The following is a 25,227-nucleotide window of genomic DNA, read 5'->3' on the forward strand; positions in this document are numbered from 1 at the left end:
GTTAAATAGGAGTCAGCATACAACTGCCATCATTTAAAGTGGCTCTGATTAACCCCAAATAAAGTTCAGCTGCTCTAGTTGGTCTTTCCAGAAATTTTCTTAGTCGCATCCCACAGCAAAAGCCATGGTCCACAGAGAGCTTCCAAAGCATCAGAGGGATCTCATTGATAAAAGGTATCAGTCAGGAGAAGGGTACAAAAGAATTTCCAAGGCATAAGATATACCATGTAACACAGTGAAGACAGTCGTCATCAAGTGGAGAAAATATGGCACAACAGTGACATTACCAAGAACTGGACGTCCCTCAAATTTGATGAAAAGACGAGAAGAAAACTGGTCTGGGAGGCTACCAAGAGGCCTACAGTAACATTAAAGGAACTGCAGGAATATCTGGCAAGTACTGGCTGTGTGGTACATGTGACAACAATCTCCCGTATTCTTCATATGTCTGGGCTATGGGGTAGAGTGGCAAGACGAAAGCCTATTCCTACGAAGAAAAACATCCAAGCCAGGCTACATTTTGCAAAAAACACATCTGAAGTCTCCCAAAAGCATGTGGGAAAAGGTGTTATGGTCTGATAAAACCAAGGTTGAACTTTTTGGCCATAATTCCAAAAGATATGTTTGGTGCAAAGACAACTCTGCACATCACCAAAAGAACACCATACCCACAGTGAAGCATGGTGCTTTGGGGAGACCAGAAGAAGATAAACATTTTGGAATGTGCTATAATCATGCAATGTTACCTTTGTTTTATGTGTCCCTCGTCCAGATCATGAAAAAAACACTTTTTAAACGTATGCAAATGAGCTTCTGAAGGTGCCCTGGGGCGGCGTTACTGGGCGATGTGCCAAGAAAAACACACCTCTTTCAGCCCTCTGGCCCACCCTTCTGTCCTATTATTACCTCCTCCTCTAAAGACAGCCAGCCGGCATGCGCAATATGAAAAGCTGTTCCTTTGCCCATAATGGGAAGAAAAGTGCGCAGGTGCGGGCCAGTTCCCAGCCTGACTTCTTCTCTTGCCGCTCGTGATGTCCGCCGGCTGGAGGCAGAGGAGGAGGTAATAATAGGACAGAAGGGCGGACCAGAGGGCTGAAAGAGGTGTGTTTTTCTGGGCACATCGCCTAGTAACGCCGCCCCTGGGCACCTTCAGAAGCTCATTTGCATACGTTTAAAAAGTGTTTTTTTCAATATCTGGACGAGGGACACAGAAAACAAAGGTAACATTGTAATGAGGGTCAAAGAGTCTATAACCTGATCTGAGCGGTCTAAAACGCTCAGATTAGGTGAAAGACTTCCTTTAAGGGTGTGCACACTTATGCAACCATATTATTTTATTTTTATATTTTTTCTTCCGTCTACCTAAAATATTTCAGTTTGTTTTTCAATTGAGTTGTACAGTTTATAGGTCACATTAAAAGTGGAAAAATTTCTGAAATGATTTATCTTTGTCTCATTTTTTTACAGCACAGAAATCTGACATTTTAGCAGGGGTGTGTAGACTTTTTATATCCACTGTACCTGTACACACTGCATCTATTGTACCTTGTAGATCACATACCAGTACACTGTAGTATATACTATATATCTATACACACTGCATCTATTATACCTTGTACCTCACATATCAGTACACTGCTGTATATACTACACTGCTCAAAAAAATAAAGGGAACACAAAAATAACACATCCTAGATCTGAGTTAATTAAATATTCTTCTGAAATACTTTGTTCTTTACATAGTTGAATGTGCTGACAACAAAATCACACAAAAATTAAAAAATGGAAATCAAATTTTTCAACCCATGGAGGACTGCATTTGGAGTCACACTCAAAATTAAAGTGGAAAAACACACTACAGACTGATCCAACTTTGATGTAATGTCCTTAAAACAAGTCAAAATGAGGCTCAGTAGTGTGTGTGGCCTCCACGTGCCTGTATGACCTCCCTACAACGCCTGTGCAAGCTCCTGATGAGGTGGCGGACTGTCTCCTGAGAGATCTCCTCCCAGACCTGGACTAAAGCATCTGCCAACTCCTGGACAGTCTGTGGTGCAACGTGACGTTGGTGGATAGAGCGAGACATGATGTCCCAGATGTGCTCAATTGGATTCAGGTCTGGGGAACGGGCGGGCCAGTCCATAGCATCAATGCCTTCGTCTTGCAGGAACTGCTGACACATTTCAGCCACATGAGGTCTAGCATTGTCTTGCATTAGGAGGAACCCAGGGCCAACCGCACCAGCATATGGTCTCACAAGGGGTCTGAGGATCTCATCTCGGTACCTAATGGCAGTCAGGCTACCTCTGGCGAGCACATGGAGGGCTGTGCGGCCCTCCAAAGAAATGCCACCCCACACCATTACTGACCCAATGCCAAACCGGTCATGCTGGAGGATGTTGCAGGTAGCAGAATGTTCTCCACGGCGTCTCCAGACTCTGTCACGTCTGTCACATGTGCTCAGTGTGAACCTGCTTTCATCTGTGAAGAGCACAGGGCGCCAGTGGCGAATTTGCCAATCTTGGTGTTCTCTGGCAAATACAAAACGTCCTGCACGGTGTTGGGCTGTAAGCACAACCCCCACCTGTGGACGTCGGGCCCTCATATCACCCTCATGGAGTCTGTTTCTGACCGTTTGAGCAGACACATGCACATTTGTGGCCTGCTGGAGGTCATTTAGCAGGGCTCTGGCAGTGCTCCTCCTGTTCCTCCTTGCACAAAGGCGGAGGTAGCGGTCCTGCTGCTGGGTTGTTGCCCTCCTACGGCCTCCTCCACGTCTCCTGATGTACTGGCCTGTCTCCTGGTAGCGCCTCCATGCTCTGGACACTACGCTGACAGACACAGCAAACCTTCTTGCCACAGCTCGCATTGATGTGCCATCCTGGATAAGCTGCACTACCTGAGCCACTTGTGTGGGTTGTAGACTTCGTCTCATGCTACCACTAGAGTGAAAGCACCGCCAGCATTCAAAAGTGACCAAAACATAAGCCAGGAAGCATAGGAACTGAGAAATGGTCTGTGGTCACCACCTGCAGAACCACTCCTTTATTGGGGGTGTCTTGCTAATTGCCTATAATTTCCACCTGTTGTCTATCCCATTTGCACAACAGCATGTGAAATTGATTGTCACTCAGTGTTGCTTCCTAAGTGGACAGTTTGATTTCACAGAAGTATGATTGACTTGGAGTTACATTGTGTTGTTTAAGTGTTCCCTTTATTTTTTTGAGCAGTGTATATACCTCATACCTAACATATCTGTATACTGTTGCATATACTATATATCTGTAAACACTGCATCTATTATACGTCGTACCTCACATATCATTACACTACTGTATATACTATATACCTGTACACACCATATATTATACCCCATACCTTACATATCAGTGCACTGCTGTATATACTATATATCTATACACACTGCATACATTATACCCCATACATCACATATCAGTACACTGCTGTATATACTATACAATGTATAGTATGTAGCTACTATAATACTGCCCCCTATGTACAAGAATATAACTACTATAATACTGCCCCTATGTACAAGAATGTAGCTACTATAATACTGCCCCCTATTTATAAGATTATAACTGCTATGTACAAGAATATACCACACCTAATATAATACTGCTCCATATGTACAAGAATATAACTACTATAATGCTGACCACTATGTATAATAATATACTGTACTACTACTATATAATGCTGACCCCCTATGTACAAGAATATAACTAGTATAATACTGCCCCTTGTGGACAGGGATATAATCTGCTATTATTACCGAGAAATATTGTGACTATTGAAAGCTACTAAATATCTGTTACCGTACATCATGTATAAACTTTCTATAATATTATCTAGTATATTTGTGATTCTATGTATTATTAGGACTATATTATAACTAATGTAACACACCTGTGTTCCATAAATTGTTGCAGGAAGCCCAGGGAAGGTCAGATGTGAAGGAATTAAAGAGATAAAAGAATGCCCATGCCAAGACTACAATATAATAGAAGTTCAGCAGAATTACGATGACTTGAGATGAGTACCCGATGCCTGGAGAGAAAGAAGTTCAATTTCAGACAGTCACAGTTGATGCTCAGACCCAAGGTGAAAAACTAGGCATTATAGTCTTTTTAACCCATCATTACAACATTTGGAGTACATTCTGCCAGCATAGGCGAACACTGACAACTGGTGTTGTAGTAGACCATTGGCAATGCTGTCCCACCTACATAAATGTTGATCTAGATGCACATTGCCCTCCCTCATGCACATATAGAATATATTACCCTAAGGCTTGCAATGTTGGAACTTGGAGGTCCAAAAAGTTGACCACCACCACCAGTCTAACTCAAGGTCCTAGCATTTTATGTTACACAGCTCAACTCTAAGACATCAGGGAGAACAAAGTTCTCCAGTCCTGCCAGTTCATACATCAAAACCAAATTAAACTGTTGGGTCTTCAGTGGGTATGTTGTAGGCAGGATCCAGAAAGCCAAGTGGTAAGGTCAGGCTATGGGGAGGTAACTGACCTCCTCACAAGAGTTTGATATTGCACAATAAAAATCACTTCTCTATGGATTTTAACAACCAGTTTGGAAGTAGCAATCTTGGCAAAAATAATGGGCCAGATTTATCATTAGCTCAGGTCAGAATAATGGAGTGAAAAAGTCCCAAAAAAGTCCCAAACGCTAAAACTGCGCACAAATTTGCGACTTTTTTCTGCTCTGCACTATGCTCGCCAGTTTTCTGAAAGTGGGCGTGTCTTCTTATGTAAATGAATCTCTAGACAGATTTACTATTGGGACTATTTAAAAAAGTCGCAAAAAAGTCCCAATTTCACTCCAGTGAGGACCATGCTTATCTTATGAGACTTTTTAATAGAACATGCGACTTTTTCATAAAAACGTGCGACTTTTTCGTAAAGATGTGCGACTTTTGTAAAGCTGCTTACTGACGGATAAACTGCTACCGTCAAACCACATTTATTACAGTCTTAAAGGGCCGATCATAAATCTGACTTGGCTAAAACTGACTTTAGCCATATGTTAAAGTGGAGTGAGCTGTCAGAGGAATGATAAATCTGGCCCAGTGAGTTTTGGAAACTGGATACAAGACCTGTGTGCCCTCCAAATAATTCAACTTCAGAAGAGTAAGAGTTATCCAATCTAACCTTCAAAGATGGGGCAGATCTTACGCCATGATGTGACCCCTCCCTGACTGGTATATTGCCCCAGTGCTGTCTCTAGGAAGAAGACTGGAATTCCACAGGTGAAAAGGAAGATGAGATATGGAATGAAGAAGGCTCCTGTATAGAAAATAGAAATAGTAAGATAAATTGGTAAGTTAATGATAGACATAAGTAGTTTATTTTAAGACATGTGGAAGATGTGATGTTCAACCTTGCCCTCTGTGAAACATTCTTAGCCCTTGGAAAAGTGCATTGGGGCAACATTTCACTCATCATGGACTGGCATGCAGAAAAAGGTGGGCAATAAGCAGGCAATTATATACAGCTTCTTCGACCATGTTACCAGCAGATGCTTTTTGGGACAAACTGTTGCAATCAATTTTTGACTGAAGGTTGGCTGAAACTGTAAAAAATGTTATCCTGTGTCTTCCTGAAATTTGTTTATTGTTACAAGAGACTATGAGGGTGTCACTACATAAAGTATTTTTGTAAACACAATCAGAGCATGTGACTGTAAAGCCGCATTGATACTGAGGGGGGAAGGTCACCCCACAATCTTTCAGATTGCATATGTAGATGTTCCAAAATGCCAATTGATCTTAGTTAGATTTGGTAGCTTCGCCGAACTTTGTCAAGAAATTCAATTCGTTACAAATTACTTTGTCATGAATTGCTTTTATTGTATGGAACGGGCGCAATGATGAGGAAGGGCGATTACACCACTCCCCCCCCCCCCATCCATATCATTTATCCCCTCAGATTCCATGCGGCATCTGAGACTCACATTCAGGTGCTCAACGGGTTAATCCAGGGGTTAAAAAAAACTCATTTACTTGTTTGCGGAGAGGCCGTTGGCTTCCATCTTGACTGAAGAAAACCTGCCAATGAACCTGTGGCGAGCGTGGTGATGTCACCTTGTGATCACGCTGGCTGTGCACGGTGAACCGAGCGGTTAGTGGATGGCCTCTCCGTGATCAATTGGATGAGGTGAATATAATTTTATTTTCAGCCATTATATTAGTAAAAATTAATTTATTACCACAAAGCGCGAGGAAATTTGCGGAGAATCAAATTTTTCCTAAACTTCGGATCGAATTCCAGTTCGTATGCTTTGACTCTCTCAACACTATTTTCAGTGGTGAGGTGACTACATATGTGTCCATAAAAATCAACCCTAGAGCCCACTTGCCCTTATGACTGGTGGGGACCATACATGTAGTTGCCACACCTCACCAGACTTGTGTCTCTATTAAAACAAACCCTAGGGCCTACTTCTTCTTATGATTTAGTTGGGATTTTTGCTTTCAGACTACTCCAACTACTTGTTCTCAAGATCGGTGTGGAACCCAGCTGCAAGACCTCACTAACAAGACTCATGTCTCTGGAATGCAGTTGTCCTCAAGGCTGATAGGGATCCTAGCTGCTAGACCCTAGACCCCAGACTGTTCCATTACAGTAATTATTATGGATCAGTATGAATTCCTTCATTCATGGAAGTTAAGCTTCATCGGCCTGTTTCAGCCACAATGTTGATCACCTTGTTCTTAGACTTTGGACCTGTCAGGAGAAACCGACTTGAGAAAAATGTGACCAATAGCAGAGGGGGAGGAACAGGACAATCTCTGAGAGGCCTAAATCTCAACTTAGCAAGCTCATACTGTACATACTCATTTTCATTGTGAAATAGTTGTCTGTTTTATCTGTGACATGGAAGCTCTACAATTGCCTGCATATAACTAGGTATAATATCTTTTGATGATATATTTATTATATAAACTGTATATATATGTGTATATATATATATATATATATATATATATATATAGCAGGTGCACTACGGCTGGTTCAATCAATTACAAGGTTAGTGTTCCTTTAAACAGTTACCAATTCATCAAGTTACAGTCACACAAGCTTTAATGTAAGGAACAGAGATTACATGGTGTAAAGTACAATGTGGCGCAGTGACCCTGGGGTGACAAAGTTCACTGACAGTGCGTACAGATGACAATGAACCTGTTCATATGCCGACCATGGAGCTGTACTCAAAGTCCATTACAACCTTATGGTTGGCCTGATTTTGATTCTATACAGGGGTTTTACTATCAGAAAGGGTAGCCAATTATGAGTCCATGGTTGCCAGGACCCCACCATTTCTCACACTAAAAGGAGCTGCAATGCCAAATTAAGGGAAACTTTCAGTAAGATTTAAGTCCCCAAATTGCCACCAACCTGCAATTCATGACAGTATCAGGCTGACAATGATGTCCTTTTATATTCTAACCAAGGCGGTGATATATAGAAAAATAACTTTGAAAACAGTGAAAGTAGTGCTGACTATGTTCATATAACCTGTAGGGAGTCATAGGATGGATCTACTCCTCAGAAAAGTCATATTGGCCGGAGGGGCGGATTGGCCATAGACCTTACAGGGAAATTTCCCGGCGGGCCGATGCCCAGGGGGCCACCTGAGCCCTCCTCATGGCCGTCCAGTGGAAGTTTTTGGGGATGTATTTTGTGCTGCTGTCAGTATTTTGTGATGGACTGTGGTATTTGGCTCTGTTGGAGTAGTAAAATGTCCCGCAATATGATATTGCTGGTCCTGCCTTCCTTCAATTTGGACCCAACTACAAAACGGGGCCACTTTAAGTCTCCAGTCCGCCCCTGTTGGCCGGTCCAGCTTCTGGCCTGATTGATGGATATATCATCAAAAGCCACCTCCAGTGGCATCTAGGGCCATGCGTGGTGAAGCAAGGTGTACTGTTCATGCTTTATTTGTGCAGTGCGGTGGACATCAATCAAGCCAGGAGTAGGACTGATCAGTGTGACTCCAATGAGCAGCTCCATCACTCCTTATAGATCCTTTGAATACAGTCCCTACTATTGTACGTTTTGAACACCACTTGCGACAAATTTTGTTACAAGTGGCATTTCTGCTGCCCCTGCCACGTTCTAAAAAGAGGGCGTGGCAAGGGGGGGGGGGGGGGGGACATGATCGCCACATTTATCTTCACTTGCGCCTATTTTCAGGAGCTAATGAAGACAGAAATCTATGGGAGCTCAGAGCTGCCCTAGATTTCACCCTGGCACACAGACAGCCATCATAAATGATTTGCATCTTCCGTCAGCGCAGGAGATCTCATACACTGGCGTAAAATGCCGACCCATGATAAAGCTCCCCCATAATTCCTCCTGACAGGTTCCGTAATATAGGAATTTAATGATTTATGGGGGACTGGCTCTTTATTTCTATTATTTTATGCTATGTTAATACCATTATTGCTCATTTCACAAGGGAACGCACAAATTGCTTCATAATCAATGCAAATCCACTGTAAGTAACAGCAAAATCCTTGAGGGAATAAGCTAGAAAGAATTCCAGGGCAGATTATCAGTCCAATGTGCCTGCCCCATTTGTGCTCATTTCAGCGCTGTCCCCATGTTATTGGATTGTAAGCTCTGGGGGATGGGGGTAAAGATAACATCAGATTTCCCCTACACATACCTCCTCCATTCTTGTAGCACAGGTATGGAAACCTCCATACATTGCCCAGTCCAATGATCTCTCCGGCCACTGACAACACAAACTCCATCTTGTTCTTCCATTGACCCCTTTCTGTCATATGTTTGCCGCTTTCATCTTGAGGCTCCTTCTCCATCAAAGGCTGCACTGGAAAAGATTCCCCATTCCCGACTGCTCCTGGGACCTTGCTATCCATGGTTCCTATAAAACATAGAAGATTATGATAACTGTGCATGTGTCTGATCTCTCTGGAGTATGTGACCAACACATGTCCCCCTCCCCTCTTTAGAAGGGACAGTCCCTCTTTTTAACCCAAGTCCCTCTGTCCCTCCTTGTTACTTTTAAGTGTCCCTCTTTTTGACCTGGGTGATAAATATACAATAATAAATGTACTAAACTGATCCAGAAACCATCTGTCTAGCTCATACCTGCAGATTACACCTCAACTTATATATTTCTTAAATTTTTTTTGCTAAAATGTCTATATTAGATGATTTTGGTGCTATTTAAGAGGGTATTCCAGCAACTGGGGCAGACGTTATACCAACTTACCGATTCTCCAGTGCTGCAGTTCTGACAGTAACGGGTCCGTCATGGACATCACTTCTGGTTACTGTCTTGACAAGGCTGGGAATGCTGCGCAGCCATGGCCCGTCTCAGCCAGTGATTGCATCTTTTACACAAAGAGCCATAAGTTTCCTCTGACAGGCCAAAAAGTCCAGTCGTATGCTGATAGTGTCCCTCTTTGGGCTTTTCAAAAGTTGGGAGGTACTGTATGCATCACCAAAACCACAGCTCTCTTCTACCTCTGCTGTCTGACACCACAGCTCTCTTCTACCTCTGCTGTCTGACACCACAGCTCTCTACTACCTCTGCTATCTAACACCATGTCTCTCTACTAACTCTGCTGTCCGACACCACAGCTCTCTACAACCTCTGCTATCTGACACCACAGCTCTCTACTACCTCTGCTATCCAACACCATGTCTCTCTACTAACTCTGCTGTCCGACACCACAGCTCTCTACTACCTCTGCTATCTGACACCACAGCTCTCTACTACCTCTGCTATCTAACACCATGTCTCTACTAACTCTGCTGTCCGACACCACAGCTCTCTACTACCTCTGCTATCTGACACCACAGCTCTCTACTACCTCTGCTATCTAACACCATGTCTCTCTACTAACTCTGCTGTCCGACACCACAGCTCTCTACTACCTCTGCTATCTGACACCACACCTCTCTACTACCTCTGCTATCCAACACCATGGCTCTCTACAAACTCTGCTGTCCGACACCACAGCTCTCTACTACCTCTGCTATCTGACACCACAGCTCTCTACTACCTCTGCTATCTGACACCACAGCTCTCTACTACCTCTGCTGTCCGACACCACAGCTCTCTACCATCTATGCTATCCAACACCATGGCACTCTACTACCTCTGCTATCTGACACCACAGCTCTTTACTGTTTCTGCTGTAAGCAACACTGTTCTTTACTAACTCTGCCATCTGACACCACTACTCTCTCTCTCTGCTGCCCAAACCACTGTTCTCTACTTCTGCTGTCAGACACCACGGCTCTCTAGTACTTTTGCTGTCTACACCATTGTTCTCTACTACCTCTGCTGTCTGACACCAATGCTCTTTACTATGACTGCTGTCCTACAGTGATGCTCTCTACTACTTCTGCTGCCCTACACCACAACTCTACTTCCTCTGCACCACTGTTCTCTACTACTTCTGCTGTCTGACACCAGTGCTCTCTACTAGCTCTGCTGTCTGACACCAGTCATCTCTACTAGCTCTGCTGTCTGACACCAGTGCTCTCTACTAGCTCTGCTGTCTGACACCAGTGCTCTCTACTAGCTCTGCTGTCTGACACCAGTGCTCTCTGCTACCTCTGCTGTCTAACACCACTGGTCTCTACTACATCTGCTGTCCAAACCACTGCTCTCTACTACCTTTTCTGTCCCACACCAATGCTCTGTACCATCACTGCTGTTCAACAACGATACTCTGTATTACCTCTGCTGCCCTACACCACAGCTCTCTGCTACCTCTGCTGTTTGACACCACAGCTCTCTATCTCTGCTGTCCACACTACTGTTCTCTACTACCTCTGCTGTCCACACTACTGTTCTCTACTACCTCTGCTGTCCACAACACAGCTCTGTACTACCTCTGATATCCGACACCACTGCTCTCTACTATCTGTGCTGTCTGCACCAGTGTTCTCTACTACCTCTGCTGTCGGACACTAGTGCTCTCTACTATCTCTGCTATCTACACCACTGCTCTCTTCTATCTCTGCTGTCCACACCACTGTTCTCTACTACCTCTGCTATCTACACCACTGCTCTTTATTACCTCTGCTGTCTACACCACTGTTCTCTACTTCTGCTGACACCAGTGCTCTCTACTACCTCTTTTGTCTATCACCACTGCTCTCTACTACCTCTGCTGTCTAACAGCACTGCTCTCTACTACCTCTTCTGTCTATCACCACTGCTCTCTACTACCTCTGCAGTCTATCACCACCGCTCTCTACTACCTCTGCTGACCCACACCACTGCTCTCTACTACCTCTGCAGTCTATCACCACTGCTCTCTACTACCTCTTCTGTCTATCACCACTGCTCTCTACTACCTCTGCAGTCTATCACCACTGCTCTCTACTACCTCTTCTGTCTAACAGCACTGCTCTCTACTACCTCTGCTGCCCAAACCACTGTTCTCTATTTCTGCTTTTGACACCGCTGCTCTCTTCTACATCTGCTGTCCAAACCACTGTTCTCTACTACCTTTTCTTTTCTGTCCCACACCAATGCTCTGTACTATCATGGCTGTTTGACAACGATGCTCTGTATTACCTCTGCTGACCCACACCACTGCTCTTTACTACCTCTGCTGACCCACACCACCGCTCTCTACTACCTCTGCTGACCCACACCACCGCTCTCTACTACCTCTGCTGACCCACACCACCGCTCTCTACTACCTCTGCTGACCCACACCACCGCTCTCTACTACCTCTGCAGTTTATCACCACTGCTCTCTACTACCTCTTCTGTCTATCACCACTGCTCTCTACTACCTCTGCAGTCTATCACCACTGCTCTCTACTACCTCTTCTGTCTAACAGCACTGCTCTCTACTACCTCTGCTGCCCAAACCACTGTTCTCTATTTCTGCTTTTGACACCGCTGCTCTCTTCTACATCTGCTGTCCAAACCACTGTTCTCTACTACCTTTTCTTTTCTGTCCCACACCAATGCTCTGTACTATCATGGCTGTTTGACAACGATGCTCTCTACTACCTCTGCTGACCCACACCACTGCTCTCTACTACCTCTGCTGACCCACACCACTGCTCTCTACTACCTCTGCTGACCCACACCACTGCTCTCTACTACCTCTGCTGACCCACACCACCGCTCTCTACTACCTCTGCTCTCCCATACCCAGACTTTTACCATTGCTGTCAGACACCAATGCTCTCTATTACCCCTGTTGACCTAACTCCAGTTAGACTGGAGCGTATGCACAAACTGGATAGTGCTCAGTGTACTAGATGTGATGGAGACAGAGGCACCCTGATCCACATGGTCTGGAGCTGCCCAGTTATTGCCCCATATTGGTCAGAGATTCATAGGTTCTTACATCTGAAATTGGGACTACCAGCAGTCTGCCCCCCAGAGAACAGTGTGCTGCGGTTGGTTAATGATTTTGATTCAGACCAAATATTCTAGGATGCTATACCGACCCCTAATGTTCTATGTTAGGAAATCCATTCTGTTAAACTGGAAACCCACTAAAATTCTGTCCAACATTGGATGCAGATTATAGAAGCGGCTCTGCTGATGTACAGACTAACTTTCTTAGGGAGGTGGAAGCTGGAGAGATTTGAAAAATATGGGGTCCCTGGTTGGTGGTTGGGGGTTGTAGGTGAGCCGGTGGCACTGTGGTAGGTGTGTGTGAGTGTCTGTTAGTCAAATCCAAGAATCCATGGACATCTATTCACATTACCGATAAATATTATGAGATATATTTTTTGAACATGCACTACACCAGTATGTGTGATTCTGGTTCTGACAACTGTATTGTAAGTTTGTAATTATCTTTTAAACCATAAATAAAGACCTAAAAAAAATGACCTCTGCTGACCCATACCACTGTTCTCTAGCACCTCTGCTGCCTGACACCGCTGCTCTCTACTACCTCTGCAGTGGGACACCACTGCTCGCTATCATTACTTTCACTCTGTGTTAGTGTGTCATTGTAATTGTCCTGTACGACAAGTGTCAGTGTGCCATATTTTGTACCTCAAGTATTAGTGAGACATTGTTCTGTACCTCAAGCAACAGAGTCAGTCTCATTGGACTTTGACTGCATTCCAACCAATATGCCACTAATTCATGCTTAATCGTCAGATTTTCAGTTCACAACCTGAAGAGGCTGACTGACAATCTCATGGTCCTGGAATGACAGCCATTATATTTGTCACCCAGCTTTCCCAGAAACAGATATAGGTAAAACAGCAGATTTTTAACAATGGAAGTAGAGGGCAACAGGACTGATATCTACAGAGCATTTATTTTAGGAGATGTTCTATAAAATATTACTGCTACTCAATGAATTGTCATCTTCTGTCCTTGAAGCCAAATAATTAAGTCGGAAAAGAAACCCACCTGGGCTTGAAATATAAATACCTTTTGGGTACCAGGCAAAGGATTTGGGGTTCAATGACGTCAAGAAGTCTTCCTGTATAGAAATCCAGTACTGAGAAGAGAGTTTTGGGGTCAGTAGGAATTCCTCATGCCAGCAAGAAGTAAGTCTGGGGTCAGGGAAAGGACACCAGATTTTAAGGGTCAATGCATGGAGATCATAGCTTTGAGTCAGTGCTGTATAGGGTGGCCAGAGCCTTGGGTCAATACAGGGAGCAAAGAGCCTGGGGCTCAGTGTAGGGAAACCAGAGCATTGGGTCAATGCTGAAAGCCCAGGAGCCAATTCAACGAAACCAGAGCCTGGGGATCAATGGTGATAAACCACAACCTGGTGTTCTGTCCTGGGAGACCAGTTCCTGGGGATCAATGCAGGGAGTTCAGAGTAAAGAGTCAATGCTGGGAGATCAGTGCTGGATAACCATAGCCTGGGGTCAGTGCAGCGAGGCAGAGAGTCCACAAACTTCAATGTTTTCTTCCCAAACACTAGTGTAAAAATTTCCAATGCTGCTGGAGATATTTAAAGGATGAAGGAAGTAATTCTAAAAGTCCCCACCCTCACATTCCTGGGTCCAGCAGGAGGGCACAGAGGTCACTGGGCAGCCAGGTCACAAGACGCCCTCTGCAGCACCAACACAACTAGCACAAAAGTCACTAACTGACCCTTCCTCCTGCACTAGCCACTTAATAATCAATGCATTACACAAGGCACAGTAAATATCAGTCCCCAGATTGTTTTCACGAGAGCTGGGTGACTACCAATATTCTAGCTTCTGCAAAGGTTGTCACTCATCTTTCCTAAAAGTCAAATCTATCTAGTCTTCCAGTCCAATATATATCCCATTCTCTTATCTCTGTATATTTAGGCAGATTCTTGTTATTTAATAACTTGGGAAAGTTAGTTCTAGAGGCTTAAGGGAATGGTGGTCATGATGGTTGTCACCTAGCTTTTTATGAACCAAATATAAACAGACTTGTCATGATTCTGCTTTTATCCCCTCACAGGTTGCAGTGCCCACTAGGGTTATGCTCCACAGACTTTGAAAACCTTCCTACCCCTGCTCCATTTCTCCTTCTAGCCTTTGTCTCTGCCAGTCCTTACTGCAGTTCTGGAATTTCATTCATAAACCAGGAAGCTCTGGATCAGGGATGGCCAATCTGGATGAATAGAGCTATAGATGCAGATAATGTAATCAGGAATCGTAAAAAAGGGAAAAAAAAGATTTAAATGTAGACATGATTACAAGTAAAGTTATGCCTGGGGTCCCCCATCATACCACTAAGGTCCATCCCATCACCCTGCAGTGTTCCACCCACATCTGCCAACTACGTTCCACTTCCTTTGACCCACTACTCCCCCACTGCAGTTTAGTTTTTTTTTTTTCCCCCCCTATAAAATCTGGTGTTTTGCATGGTGGTAAAGTCGATATGAATACAGAGATACCAAACAAGCCTCAGGGATTTTTTACGTTTTTGTATTTTTGCATAATGAAAATGTTTTTTTTTTTTTTTTTTAAAGTCATTTTTATGTTGCAGTATTCTGAGAGACATTTTTTTTTTCCCCCATCAATGCAACTATGAGGGACTGTTTTTTGTAGGACAGGTCGAAGTTTTTATTTTGGAGTACATATAATCTATTGATTTTATTTATACTGTATAATTTTTTTTGGTGGGGAATGCAAAAAAAATAAAAAATAAAGCAGTTCCACCATTCTTTTTTTATAATGACTGTGATAGTACCAATTATGTTTTTATTTTTATGAACTATAAAAAAATAAAATACATATTTTTTAATGTACTTTTTATGGGGGGGGGGGGGGGGAAGTAGCATTACATTTTCTTTGTCCCTTTTCCTTGCTCTTTTAGGGGACTTGAATGTCAGCAAAGTGGGCAGGAACACGCAGACAGTGAGCCCTAATTGGAACCCAGTCCGCTTTCTCTGCCTACTTGCAGTGTAAGCCCTAGGTGGCAAGTCTGCAACTGGTCGACGTTCCTTACCCTGCTAAGTGCATGAGGGACACACACAGACGAAAAAACACAGAGATTGAGCCAAACGGGAATGGGTCAGAACCGGGTGAACAATGCAGTACCAAATCAGAAGACAGATCAGAACCTGATAGATCCAGGGACTCAGCGCCCCATTGGATTAGAACACAAGATGCCCTGATATAGACAGGTTGAGTAATACACATCACATAATACAGATAATACACATCCACACACTACCCACCCTACACAATGTGCTCTTCAAGTTATCCAGAGGCTCCCCTGGCCATCTCGATCGCACATATCACAGGCTTACCTAAACAAAAATCACACATCAAAGGCTTAGCTACACAAAAATAACAAATCATAGGCTTACAGTGGCGTAACTAGAGTACAAGGGCCCCAAAGCAAACTTTGGACCAAGATTCCCAATGCATCATATAGTAATGTACGAGTATGTTCACATAATAGTAGTATTGAAAATTTTGATGCAGAATTTGTGAAAGGAATCCAAGGCAGACCCTCAGATTTCTGCCCTGGATTTACAGTTTGAACCACTGAAGATCCACACATGAATTAACCCCATTCTATAGGCTAATCTGCGTGTGGTAGACCCAACTCAGTTTCCATGCGATATAAATAACAAATATTCCTATTCAAAATGATGGGACATGGATTTCTTGTGGATTTTGTTGTGTAATAAGCAACAAAATCCATTGGAAAAAACAATGTGAACAGTAGCAGTGTGAAAGTCATCATCATCATCATCATCATCATCATCATCCAGGTGGCTTAGGCAGCAGCCACTGGAGCACATTTACAGATACTGGCGTTTTCACAGTAGTCTTTATTTCCCCTTGCGCTGCCAGAGGATTAGTCTAATTTATGATGAGACGTGCAACTCTTTATAAATTTGAGTAATCCTCCGGTAGCTGTACGCCTGGCGGAAGAACTACACCAGCCCCAGGTTGGCATTGTCTTTAGCCAACACGTACGTCTGTTTCTAGACGTCCATCTTTGTAAATTGGCCGGGGCCGGCGCTGCCCCAGATATACCCCTGCTCTGCTCCTGTCCTGCCCAACTATGAAAAGTTTTCATAAATTTAATATTGTTGCATGGCTGGCCGATCAAAAAGGGGACTTGAGACTATTTTTATATCTGAAATAGTCACAAGTCCCATAATAAATAACCCCAACTGTCTACTGAAAGCCTGAAACCTTACCTTGCTTCTTGCACAGACACAGTGAACGCAAGGAGGCAACTGATAATTGAATGCTGGCCTGGCCTGGCTGGTGCTCTTCTGCGGCTGGTGACACTTCTGAAAAGATGGACATGTGGAATGAAAATAACAGTAGTAGGGAGGATATTATCTTTTCTAAAAAGAACAGCCACAGCCCGCTTGTATGAGCAGCCATGTAGCCCCCTTAGGCCCCCTGTCACAGTCCCACCCTCTGCTACTGCGATTGATCCACCTCAGCTTAAAAGGGTTATATTATAACTAGAAAAGCTACAATTTCTGGGGAAATTGTGTGAGTGGCTTGAGTAACTGTTGTGTGTTTGGAGTGGCTGGAGTAACTGTGCAAAGGTTGGACTGGGCAGAGTAACTTTATGGAGTGGGCAGAGTGACTGTGTGGAGTGTTTAGAGTGAGTAAAGACAGTAAACACTAACCAATTGATTGATCAAATTTAAAAAGTTCACATTGCAAGCTTGATAGAGTGAGAAATGCATTTCAACTTTTATTTATTTATATAGCACATTTAATTGCAATGTTGTTGCCCAAAGTGCTTCACAGTTACATTAAAACATACATTTATAAAAAACATTAGCAGCCGATTTGTGTAGGTGGGCTTGAAAATGAGGGAGTGGTGGCAGTTTAGAAATCATGTCCTGATTTTTCAGCTCACACTCTAGCTTTTGTCAATCTGCTTGCTGCTCACACACCTGGGTTCCTATGGCAACTCACTCTACAGCAAGGGCAGAGAAGAGCGGTTAAAAACAAACTGCTCCGGGGCGTGGCCTGACTGAGCTCGATGGCGGCTGCTTGTTAGCAGAGCTCTCGCCACCAGACCCTATCTCAGCCTCATTCTTAGCACTAACCTGCGACCAGCATGAAGATTCAACCGAACGAGTGCCCGCAAGACGTCCCTGGGTATAAGGGAGACCAGAATCCACGGTCGGATATGGAGAAATTCCTTAGTAAACCGGCTTCTCAGATGCCAGCGAGGACCTCCAAGATGGCGCCGAAACAGCATGGCGCGGCTCCGGATGGCACAGCAGTCTCCCAGGCATCAAGAGATGATGAGGCCATGGGGGCTTGTAGCCTGCAGCACGGAGGTGAGCAATCTGTACTCACCAGAAAGTTTCTGGAGGCAGTGCTACAAAGAGCTTTGGCTCCGCTGGCAGCAGACCTGGTGTCCATTAAATCTGACGTCCGCCATATTGGTGATCGGGTCGAAACCCTTGAGCAGTCCCAGGACGCTATACTTACCTTCAATTCGGCAATGAAGGACTCCTTGCACTCTCACACCAGAGCAATGAATACCCTACTACTGCAAATGGAGGACCAGGAGAACAGGAATAGGCGTAGGAACATTAGGATTCGAGGCTTACCAGAAGCGGAGGATAAAGAGGACCTGTTTCAGGTTATGGATTCTCTCTTTCATACGCTCCTAGGCCCAGAACAAGCGGCCCATGTCACAGTTGAGAGAGTACACCGGGCCTTGCGACCTAAACCGGTATCCCTTGACAACCCTAGGGATATAATCTGCGGCATTTTGAGCTATAGAGATACTGAGCTCATCTTACAGGCGGCAAGGAAAAGAGGCGAGGTGAAGCTACAAGGGGTTAATGTCCAGTTATACCAGGACTTAGCTGCTTCTACCCTTCAAAAACAGAGGATTTTGAAACCGCTCACTGACCTCCTCCGCTCCTCCAAGATTCCTTATAGATGGCTCTTCTCTTTCGGGATCCTGATTACAGCAGGGAACCGCCGCATAACCGTCCGAGAACCTGAGGATCTTATACCAGTATGGGATACACTGCAACAGTCGCCATTGGAGATACCTTCGTGGATGCCCATCACAACCATGGAGGACTTGCCACCGCTCCCAGCAGTATCGAATGGATGAAACCTAGACCCCAGAGATCCGGGAGGAATAAAAAGGCCTTGTCCAAAGGCACGCCAGATTGAGGGTCTGGTACTTGCGGTATCTTACTACTACTAATGACAGTTTATTAGGACCTTGTCCTTATAGTACATACGCTACCCTTAACAGCCGTTTTTTCCTAGGTACACAGTGTTCTTGTCGTTCCTGTTTGCTTTGCACTATACTTACTGGTTTTTGCCAAGTATGGGCTCTCTCTTTCGGCTAATAGGTGGGTCACAAGAGGTAGCTTCAATCTACCTTATCACAGTTAATTGCGAGGCTGGGATGGTGGGGTTCTGGGCTAGTCAGGATACACATGTTACCGACATGCGCATTTACATACCCCCCCCCAGTACAATATTCCGATTATATTGGAACTTACTTATTAGATATGTTCGCTTACTTTATGGTTTTGTTTAATCTGTTGAGTACATTCTTGATGTTAGTCAGCTATGGCCTTCACTTGCGGCTCTGTAGACAATACTAATGGCCCCATTAACACTAAGTTTTTCCACCTTTAACGTCCATGGTTGTAACAATCCTGTGAAACGCAGTCGAATTTTTCAGGTCCTTAGAAGAATCACAGTTGATATAGCCCTCCTTCAAGAGACCCATTTCTCTAGCCCTCGTGTGCCCAACCTGAGTAACTCCCTTTTAGTCTATGGTATCATGCTCTTTCTGATAGCTCATCCGCAAGAGGAGTTAGCATTGGATTTAAACGGGGTGTCCCCTTTACATTACATTCAGAGTTGAAAGACCCTGAAGGACGGTACCTTCTTTTGAAAGGTGAAATAGGGCACTTGATGGTCACTATTTGCAATATATACGCTCCGAATGTTAAAACGGCCAGCTGGTTAAAGGTCATGCTTAATACGATCAGTGCCTTCGCCACAGGCGTCCTTTTAGTTGGGGGGGACCTCAACCTAACCTTAAACCCCCTGTTCGATTCTTCAACACAGAAATCTGCTGTCTCATTTCGAGCTCTCAAGTCTGTTCAAACACGTATTAGAGACCTTCATCTCAGTGACATTTGGAGATCGGTGCATGGGGATAGAAGAGATTATACATTCTACTCAGGGGCGTAGCTATAGGGGGTGCAGAGGTATCTAGTATTAGACAACAACTTGCGGACATTAAGATTCCTTATCTATCCTGGGTGGGCAGAAAAAATTTACTAAAAACTTATATTTTACCCAAACTCCTATATACTCTGCAGACCCTCCCAATTTCCCTCCCTCAATCTTTTCTGGCCCAAATTCGCAGACTCTTCTCCTCCTTTATTTGGGGTAACAGCAGCCCTAGGCTCGCATACAAGGTTTTATCTAAACCTAGATTCAAGGGTGGCTTTGGACTTCCAGACGCAGCTAATTACTATAGGGCAGTTCAGCTAAGATTACTCTCTGAACTTAGCAACCCAAAGGTTTGCAAATTAGGCTGCCAAATAGCCAGGAAGTTACTAGGCCCGAGAGGTTTAGCAGGGCTATGGGACCCTAAAATTACAGTTAAAAGTAATAAGGGCTTAGACAATCTTGAGGCGTTTTGGTCACGTGGTCCAAACTGTCAGCGCACATCTACCCCACTCAATGTCTGTCACCGTTCACCCCTATATGCTATTTACCGTACCTATTGGTTAAGGATTTCCAAGATGACTTGGGACTATGGTCGGCATTGGGAACAGGTGCAGTAGGGGACTTCATGAAACAGCGTAGGGTCCCTCTACTTCAATGGCTCCAATCTAGCTTCCCACAAATACCTTGGACACCCCTGCATTACTCGCAGTTTCTGAAAATAGGCCCCCAATACATAGACTGTACCCCTAGGCACTTTGACCCTACTTGGTATGATGCAGTCTTGACGCAATAAGAGAGCAAGAAAGGGGTGGTCTCAATGATATGTAATAAATTATTAGACACTGTTGATTCCCCAAACCCCTCTTTATTACACAATGGGAAAAAGACATGGATATCTCTTTCGATAGTAAAACAGTGGATCGGATCTTGTGCCATTCACATGGTTGTCCACGTTGTATTAGGATTCAGGAAAACGCTTATAAGATAGTCACTAGGTAGTACAACACGCCTGTAAAACTCTGAGCCATGGATTCCTCACATTCATCTCAATGCTGGAGATGCGGAGATGCTATAGGCACATTTCATATATGGTGGTCGTGCCCACTGATATCGCCCTTTTGGGACATGATCTCCAAACATATCCAAGAGATCTGCCCTTCTTCCTCGTCACTTACCCCATTAGTGGTCTTGCTTAATCTACCTAACGCTAGCTTTGTGATGTTAAAACATTCCCTGCTAGCTTCCCTAGTTTCTGCAGCAAAGCTATTAGTCCCTATGTTCTGGTTATCCAGCAAAATGCCGCAAATTGGGGATTGGGTTAATAAAGTGCAGGAGTTATGCCAGCTTGAGGAGCTGTCCAGTTGGGAATCTCTGTCGCATGATAAGCATCTACTGATTTGGAATCCATGGCTGGAGTGGTATAAAAGTTTTGTCCATATAGATAAGGCTCATTCGGCATAGGCACAGGCCGTCAAAGTAGTGTTAGGGTTGTTAATGCAACACCGAACCTTATATATGTATCCCTTTATATCTTGTAAGGCTTTCTTTTGGTCCAACTACAATGTAAAAGCTCTAGAGAAATGAGACGTCGAATCCACCACTCTATGGTCTATGTTCGCCAGAATAATATATGGAGCTGACAGTCACGAGCGATTGTCTTGTCTTTTGTATGTGCCTAATCCCTTAGCTACGCATCTCACGACTCAAATCAAGGATGTTGTTTATGTTTTCTACGTTGTTCACATGTACAATGTCTTTTCCAGTGCTTTCTGCATATAAAATCTTAAATAAAGATTTGATAAAAAAATAAAAAAAATGCTCCAACTTGCTCACTTCACTGGCGGTTGCCATCTTCAAACGGTTGTAGTTTAAAAATTATAAATCCTACAGCGAAGAGCTTTATATTGTGAGAATCACAAGACCCAGACCCCTACATTTTGATGCATAGTATGTCTCTGAAATATTAAAAATGAAGGCACAGTTGCAGTTTAGAAATTGCCCTTCAAATTTGAGGTGGCTAGAGTGGAGTTTCAATAAATGTCAATGGGCGGCGTGAGTTGCAAACAAATGGTGATATTGTGAAAACTATCAGGACTTCAGCAGGGATAGCTGAACGTTTTGATATAAGATTTGTGTAGGTGGGCTTGAAAATGAGGGAGTGGTGGCAGTTTAGAAATCATGTCCTGATTTTTCAGCTCACACTCTAGCTTTTGTCAGCTCCCACTCTAGTTTTGAACATTCCGCCATTCATTCCTATGGGACCAATTTCGCCACAAAAACGCCGTTGTGCTGTCTGCATCTGTTGCTCCGTTCCGTGGCCCCGCAAAAAAAATAGAACATGTTCAATTCTTGTCCGTTTTGTGGACAAGAATAGGCATTTCTATAATGGGCCGCCTGTTCCTTTCTGCAAATTGCCTTAGGCTACTTTCACATATGCAATTTTCTTTCTGGTTTTGAGATTCGGCAGAAGATCTCAAACCCGGAGGAAAGCTCTTCAGTTTTGTCCCCATTCATTTTCAATGTGGACAAAACTGAACAGACCGTAACAGAGTGCACCAGAATGCATTGCATTCCCATGCCCACGCTCCAAACAGCGTTTTTTGTGTGCGGCATGGGAAACTAAACACTGAGAACCATGTAAGTCAATGGTGCCGGTATGTTAATTTTACATATAATACAACGGATCTGTTCTGAACGGATGAAGCCGGTTGTATTATTCATACAGATGAATTTTGCTTTGTTTTTGAGATCCCTCCCAGATCTCAAAACCGGAAAGGAAAACGCAGATGTGAAAGTAGCCTAAGCTGAGAAACTGTGGCTCAGCAGACACATAATAAGATTACATACAGTGGCTAAGCAGACAGTCACACACATGATAAGATTACATACATTGGCTCAGCAGACACATGATAAGATTACATACATTGGCTCAGCAGACACATGATAAGATTACATACACTGGCTCAGCAGACACATGATAAGATTACATACAGTGGCTCAGCAGACAGTCACACACATGATAAGATTACATACATTGGCTCAGCAGACACATGATAAGATTACATACATTGGCTCAGCAGACACATGATAAGATTACATACACTGGCTCAGCAGACACATGATAAGATTACATACAGTGGCTCAGCAGACAGTAACACACATGATAAGATTACATACATTGGCTCAGCAGAAACACACTGCTCAACAGATACACAGCTCCACAAAAATGGATCAATAGGACTAATCATAAATATATAGAAATATTTATTAATCAAAATTCATAATATTGGGGGGGCGTGGCTTGGCCGCTGAGAGAGATGGCCGCTTGAGAGGAGAGCTGCAGCACCGAGGCGACTAAAAGCTAACGAACACACTTTCAGCACTGGTCTGTTTGCTCCATTCAGCCCCTATCAATGCCTAACATTCTCCCTGACAATATGGGAAAGTCCAAACGGCAGTTACCCAGACAAAAAAGTGGTAATCTGGACAACTCCTTCGACAAAGGAAACACCAAAGATGGCGCCAAGCCTAACAGTGTAATGTCTCCACCAGCGCCTGCATGCGACATGTCTCCCTCACAAACACTGAGATCACCATCTTCTCAGGCACTCTCCGGTGCATTAACCCCACTGGACATCGCAACACCTACCTTACCTCCAACACCAGATCTCCCACAAGCGCGGCTCACAGAATCCATGATGGCGCCCGGACCAACGCACCGCGGGAATCCCCATCCAGCAGCCCTCAGAAGCAGAGACCTAGAATGGAGATCAGTGAACACACTCACGCCACTAGGTTCGCTATCACAACCACTGACTCATTTCAAGACTACCCCACCTCAGATAAACCTCTATTAGAGGAAACATTAAAGAATATGCTCCTAGCATTAAAATCCTCCCTGCATGCAGATATCGAAGGTTTAATTAACCCACTCACTGCCAGAGTACACGAAGCGGAAGATATAATCCTCCATGTTTAAACTAAAATGGGTGAGTTTGCTAACTCCCAAAACACCCATAACGATATGGCAGATGAACTAGAAGTCATTAAATTGAAGATAGCAGACATGGAAGATCGCTCCAGGTGAAATAATGTAAAATTTAGGGGCATCCCAGAGGAAATCACACCTCAAGAATTACAACCATACCTGAAAGGTCTGATAAAAGCACTCCTACCACATATACCCACTCCGGATATGAGAATTGATAGAGCCCACAGGGTACCGAAGCCCCCTCATCTGGGCCCAAGTGTCCCACGAGACACCCTGGCCCAAATTCACTTTTTCCATACAAAAGAAGCATTAATGACAGTGGCCCGGAAACAAGGAACACTTCCATCGCCATATCAATCTGTCAAACTCTTCACTGACCTGTCAATGGCAACCCTCCGCCAACGCAGATTACTACAACCCATCACAATGGCTCTCCCGGAACATGGCTTTCCTTATAAATGGGGGTACCCCTTGAAATTATTACTCCACAAGAACGGCCAGGTTCACGTCATCAAGTCCTTTGAACATGGAAAGGAGTTACTCCACGCCTGGCAAATTACATTACCCACTGGGAAATCATAGGGTGGCCCCTCGATGGACCCTTCTAATTCAACTGGATATGCAGTGAACTGAAGGTCAAAAATATGGACTGATATTGATATTTAATTAAAGAGATTTCTACAAGCATCTTGCTATTCAAACACTTCACACTGGGCATAAGAGCGCACAACGGACTACATCTTTAGGGAACTAGCCTAGGGTTTCCTGATAAGGTGCCAGCCCTCCTCTAGAGAATACCATATTACAACTACCACTCTCAGCCTCAAAAAGGGACTTACGCCCTACAACATTATAGATGGTTGAGTACCGTCCTGATCTGCTATCTTTCTTATCTTTCTCTACTTTTCTTTTTCTGGTTCACATTCCCAAGTTCTGGTAATAACTTGTTCAGACAATGCTCTGTGATTATATTTTGTGCCAGCATAGCATCTTCTTAGGTTCTATGGAACTTACACAGCAGCCTTCTTTCCACCACTATGGGGCTTAAAATTATGTCATTAAATGCCAAGGGGCTCAATTGCCCTCAAAAGCAGTCCTATATCTGGAAAGAAGCATCTGCGTCCAATGCTGATGTTTTGTGTATTCAGGAAACCAATCTAATGCAATGTGACGCGGCGAGAGTACACCACCACCTTTCCCCTAACATTATGCATTCTCATTTCAGCAAGAAGTCCAGGGGGGTACCTATAGCCATTAAGAATACGGTCGCCTATACCCCTATCACCACCAGAGCTGATCCTGGAGGCCGTTACTTCATATTGGTATGCTCCATTAACAACATTACATACACATTGGTTAACCTCTACACGCCCAATACGCACCAGCTGTCTTTCCTACACAAAGTAATGTGACATGTAAATAAACTGAAAAAAGGAAAAGTTATTCTTTGTGGAGATTTTAACCCCGTATTAAACCCATCCCTGGACTCTACATCCCCAACACGGAGATCTGAAGCGGGAATAGCTTCATTCCTGCACTCGGAAGGTCTTGTTGATGTGTGGAGAGCCCAACAAAG

The 25,227-nt window shown here is 44.0% G+C and overlaps 1 protein-coding gene across 2 annotated transcripts in view; it reads right to left on the reverse strand.

The window, feature by feature from the left end:
• The window catches only part of LOC121004237 (sodium- and chloride-dependent GABA transporter 2-like), a 112,488-nt gene that overhangs the window by 42,272 nt on the left and 44,989 nt on the right, over window positions 1-25,227 (reverse strand). For both annotated transcript variants that reach the window (XM_040436406.1, XM_040436399.1), the window contains exons 2-4: window positions 8,712-8,930; window positions 5,192-5,326; window positions 3,931-4,071 (exon numbers count right to left, since the gene is read on the reverse strand). In XM_040436406.1, the coding sequence (XP_040292340.1) occupies window positions 3,931-4,071; window positions 5,192-5,326; window positions 8,712-8,925 (490 nt within the window). In that variant the 5' untranslated portion in view covers window positions 8,926-8,930. The remainder of the gene's footprint in view (window positions 1-3,930; window positions 4,072-5,191; window positions 5,327-8,711; window positions 8,931-25,227) is intronic.

Source organism: Bufo bufo, chromosome 1 (genome assembly GCF_905171765.1).
Source record: "Bufo bufo chromosome 1, aBufBuf1.1, whole genome shotgun sequence".
NCBI classification, from domain to species: Eukaryota; Metazoa; Chordata; class Amphibia; order Anura; family Bufonidae; genus Bufo; species Bufo bufo.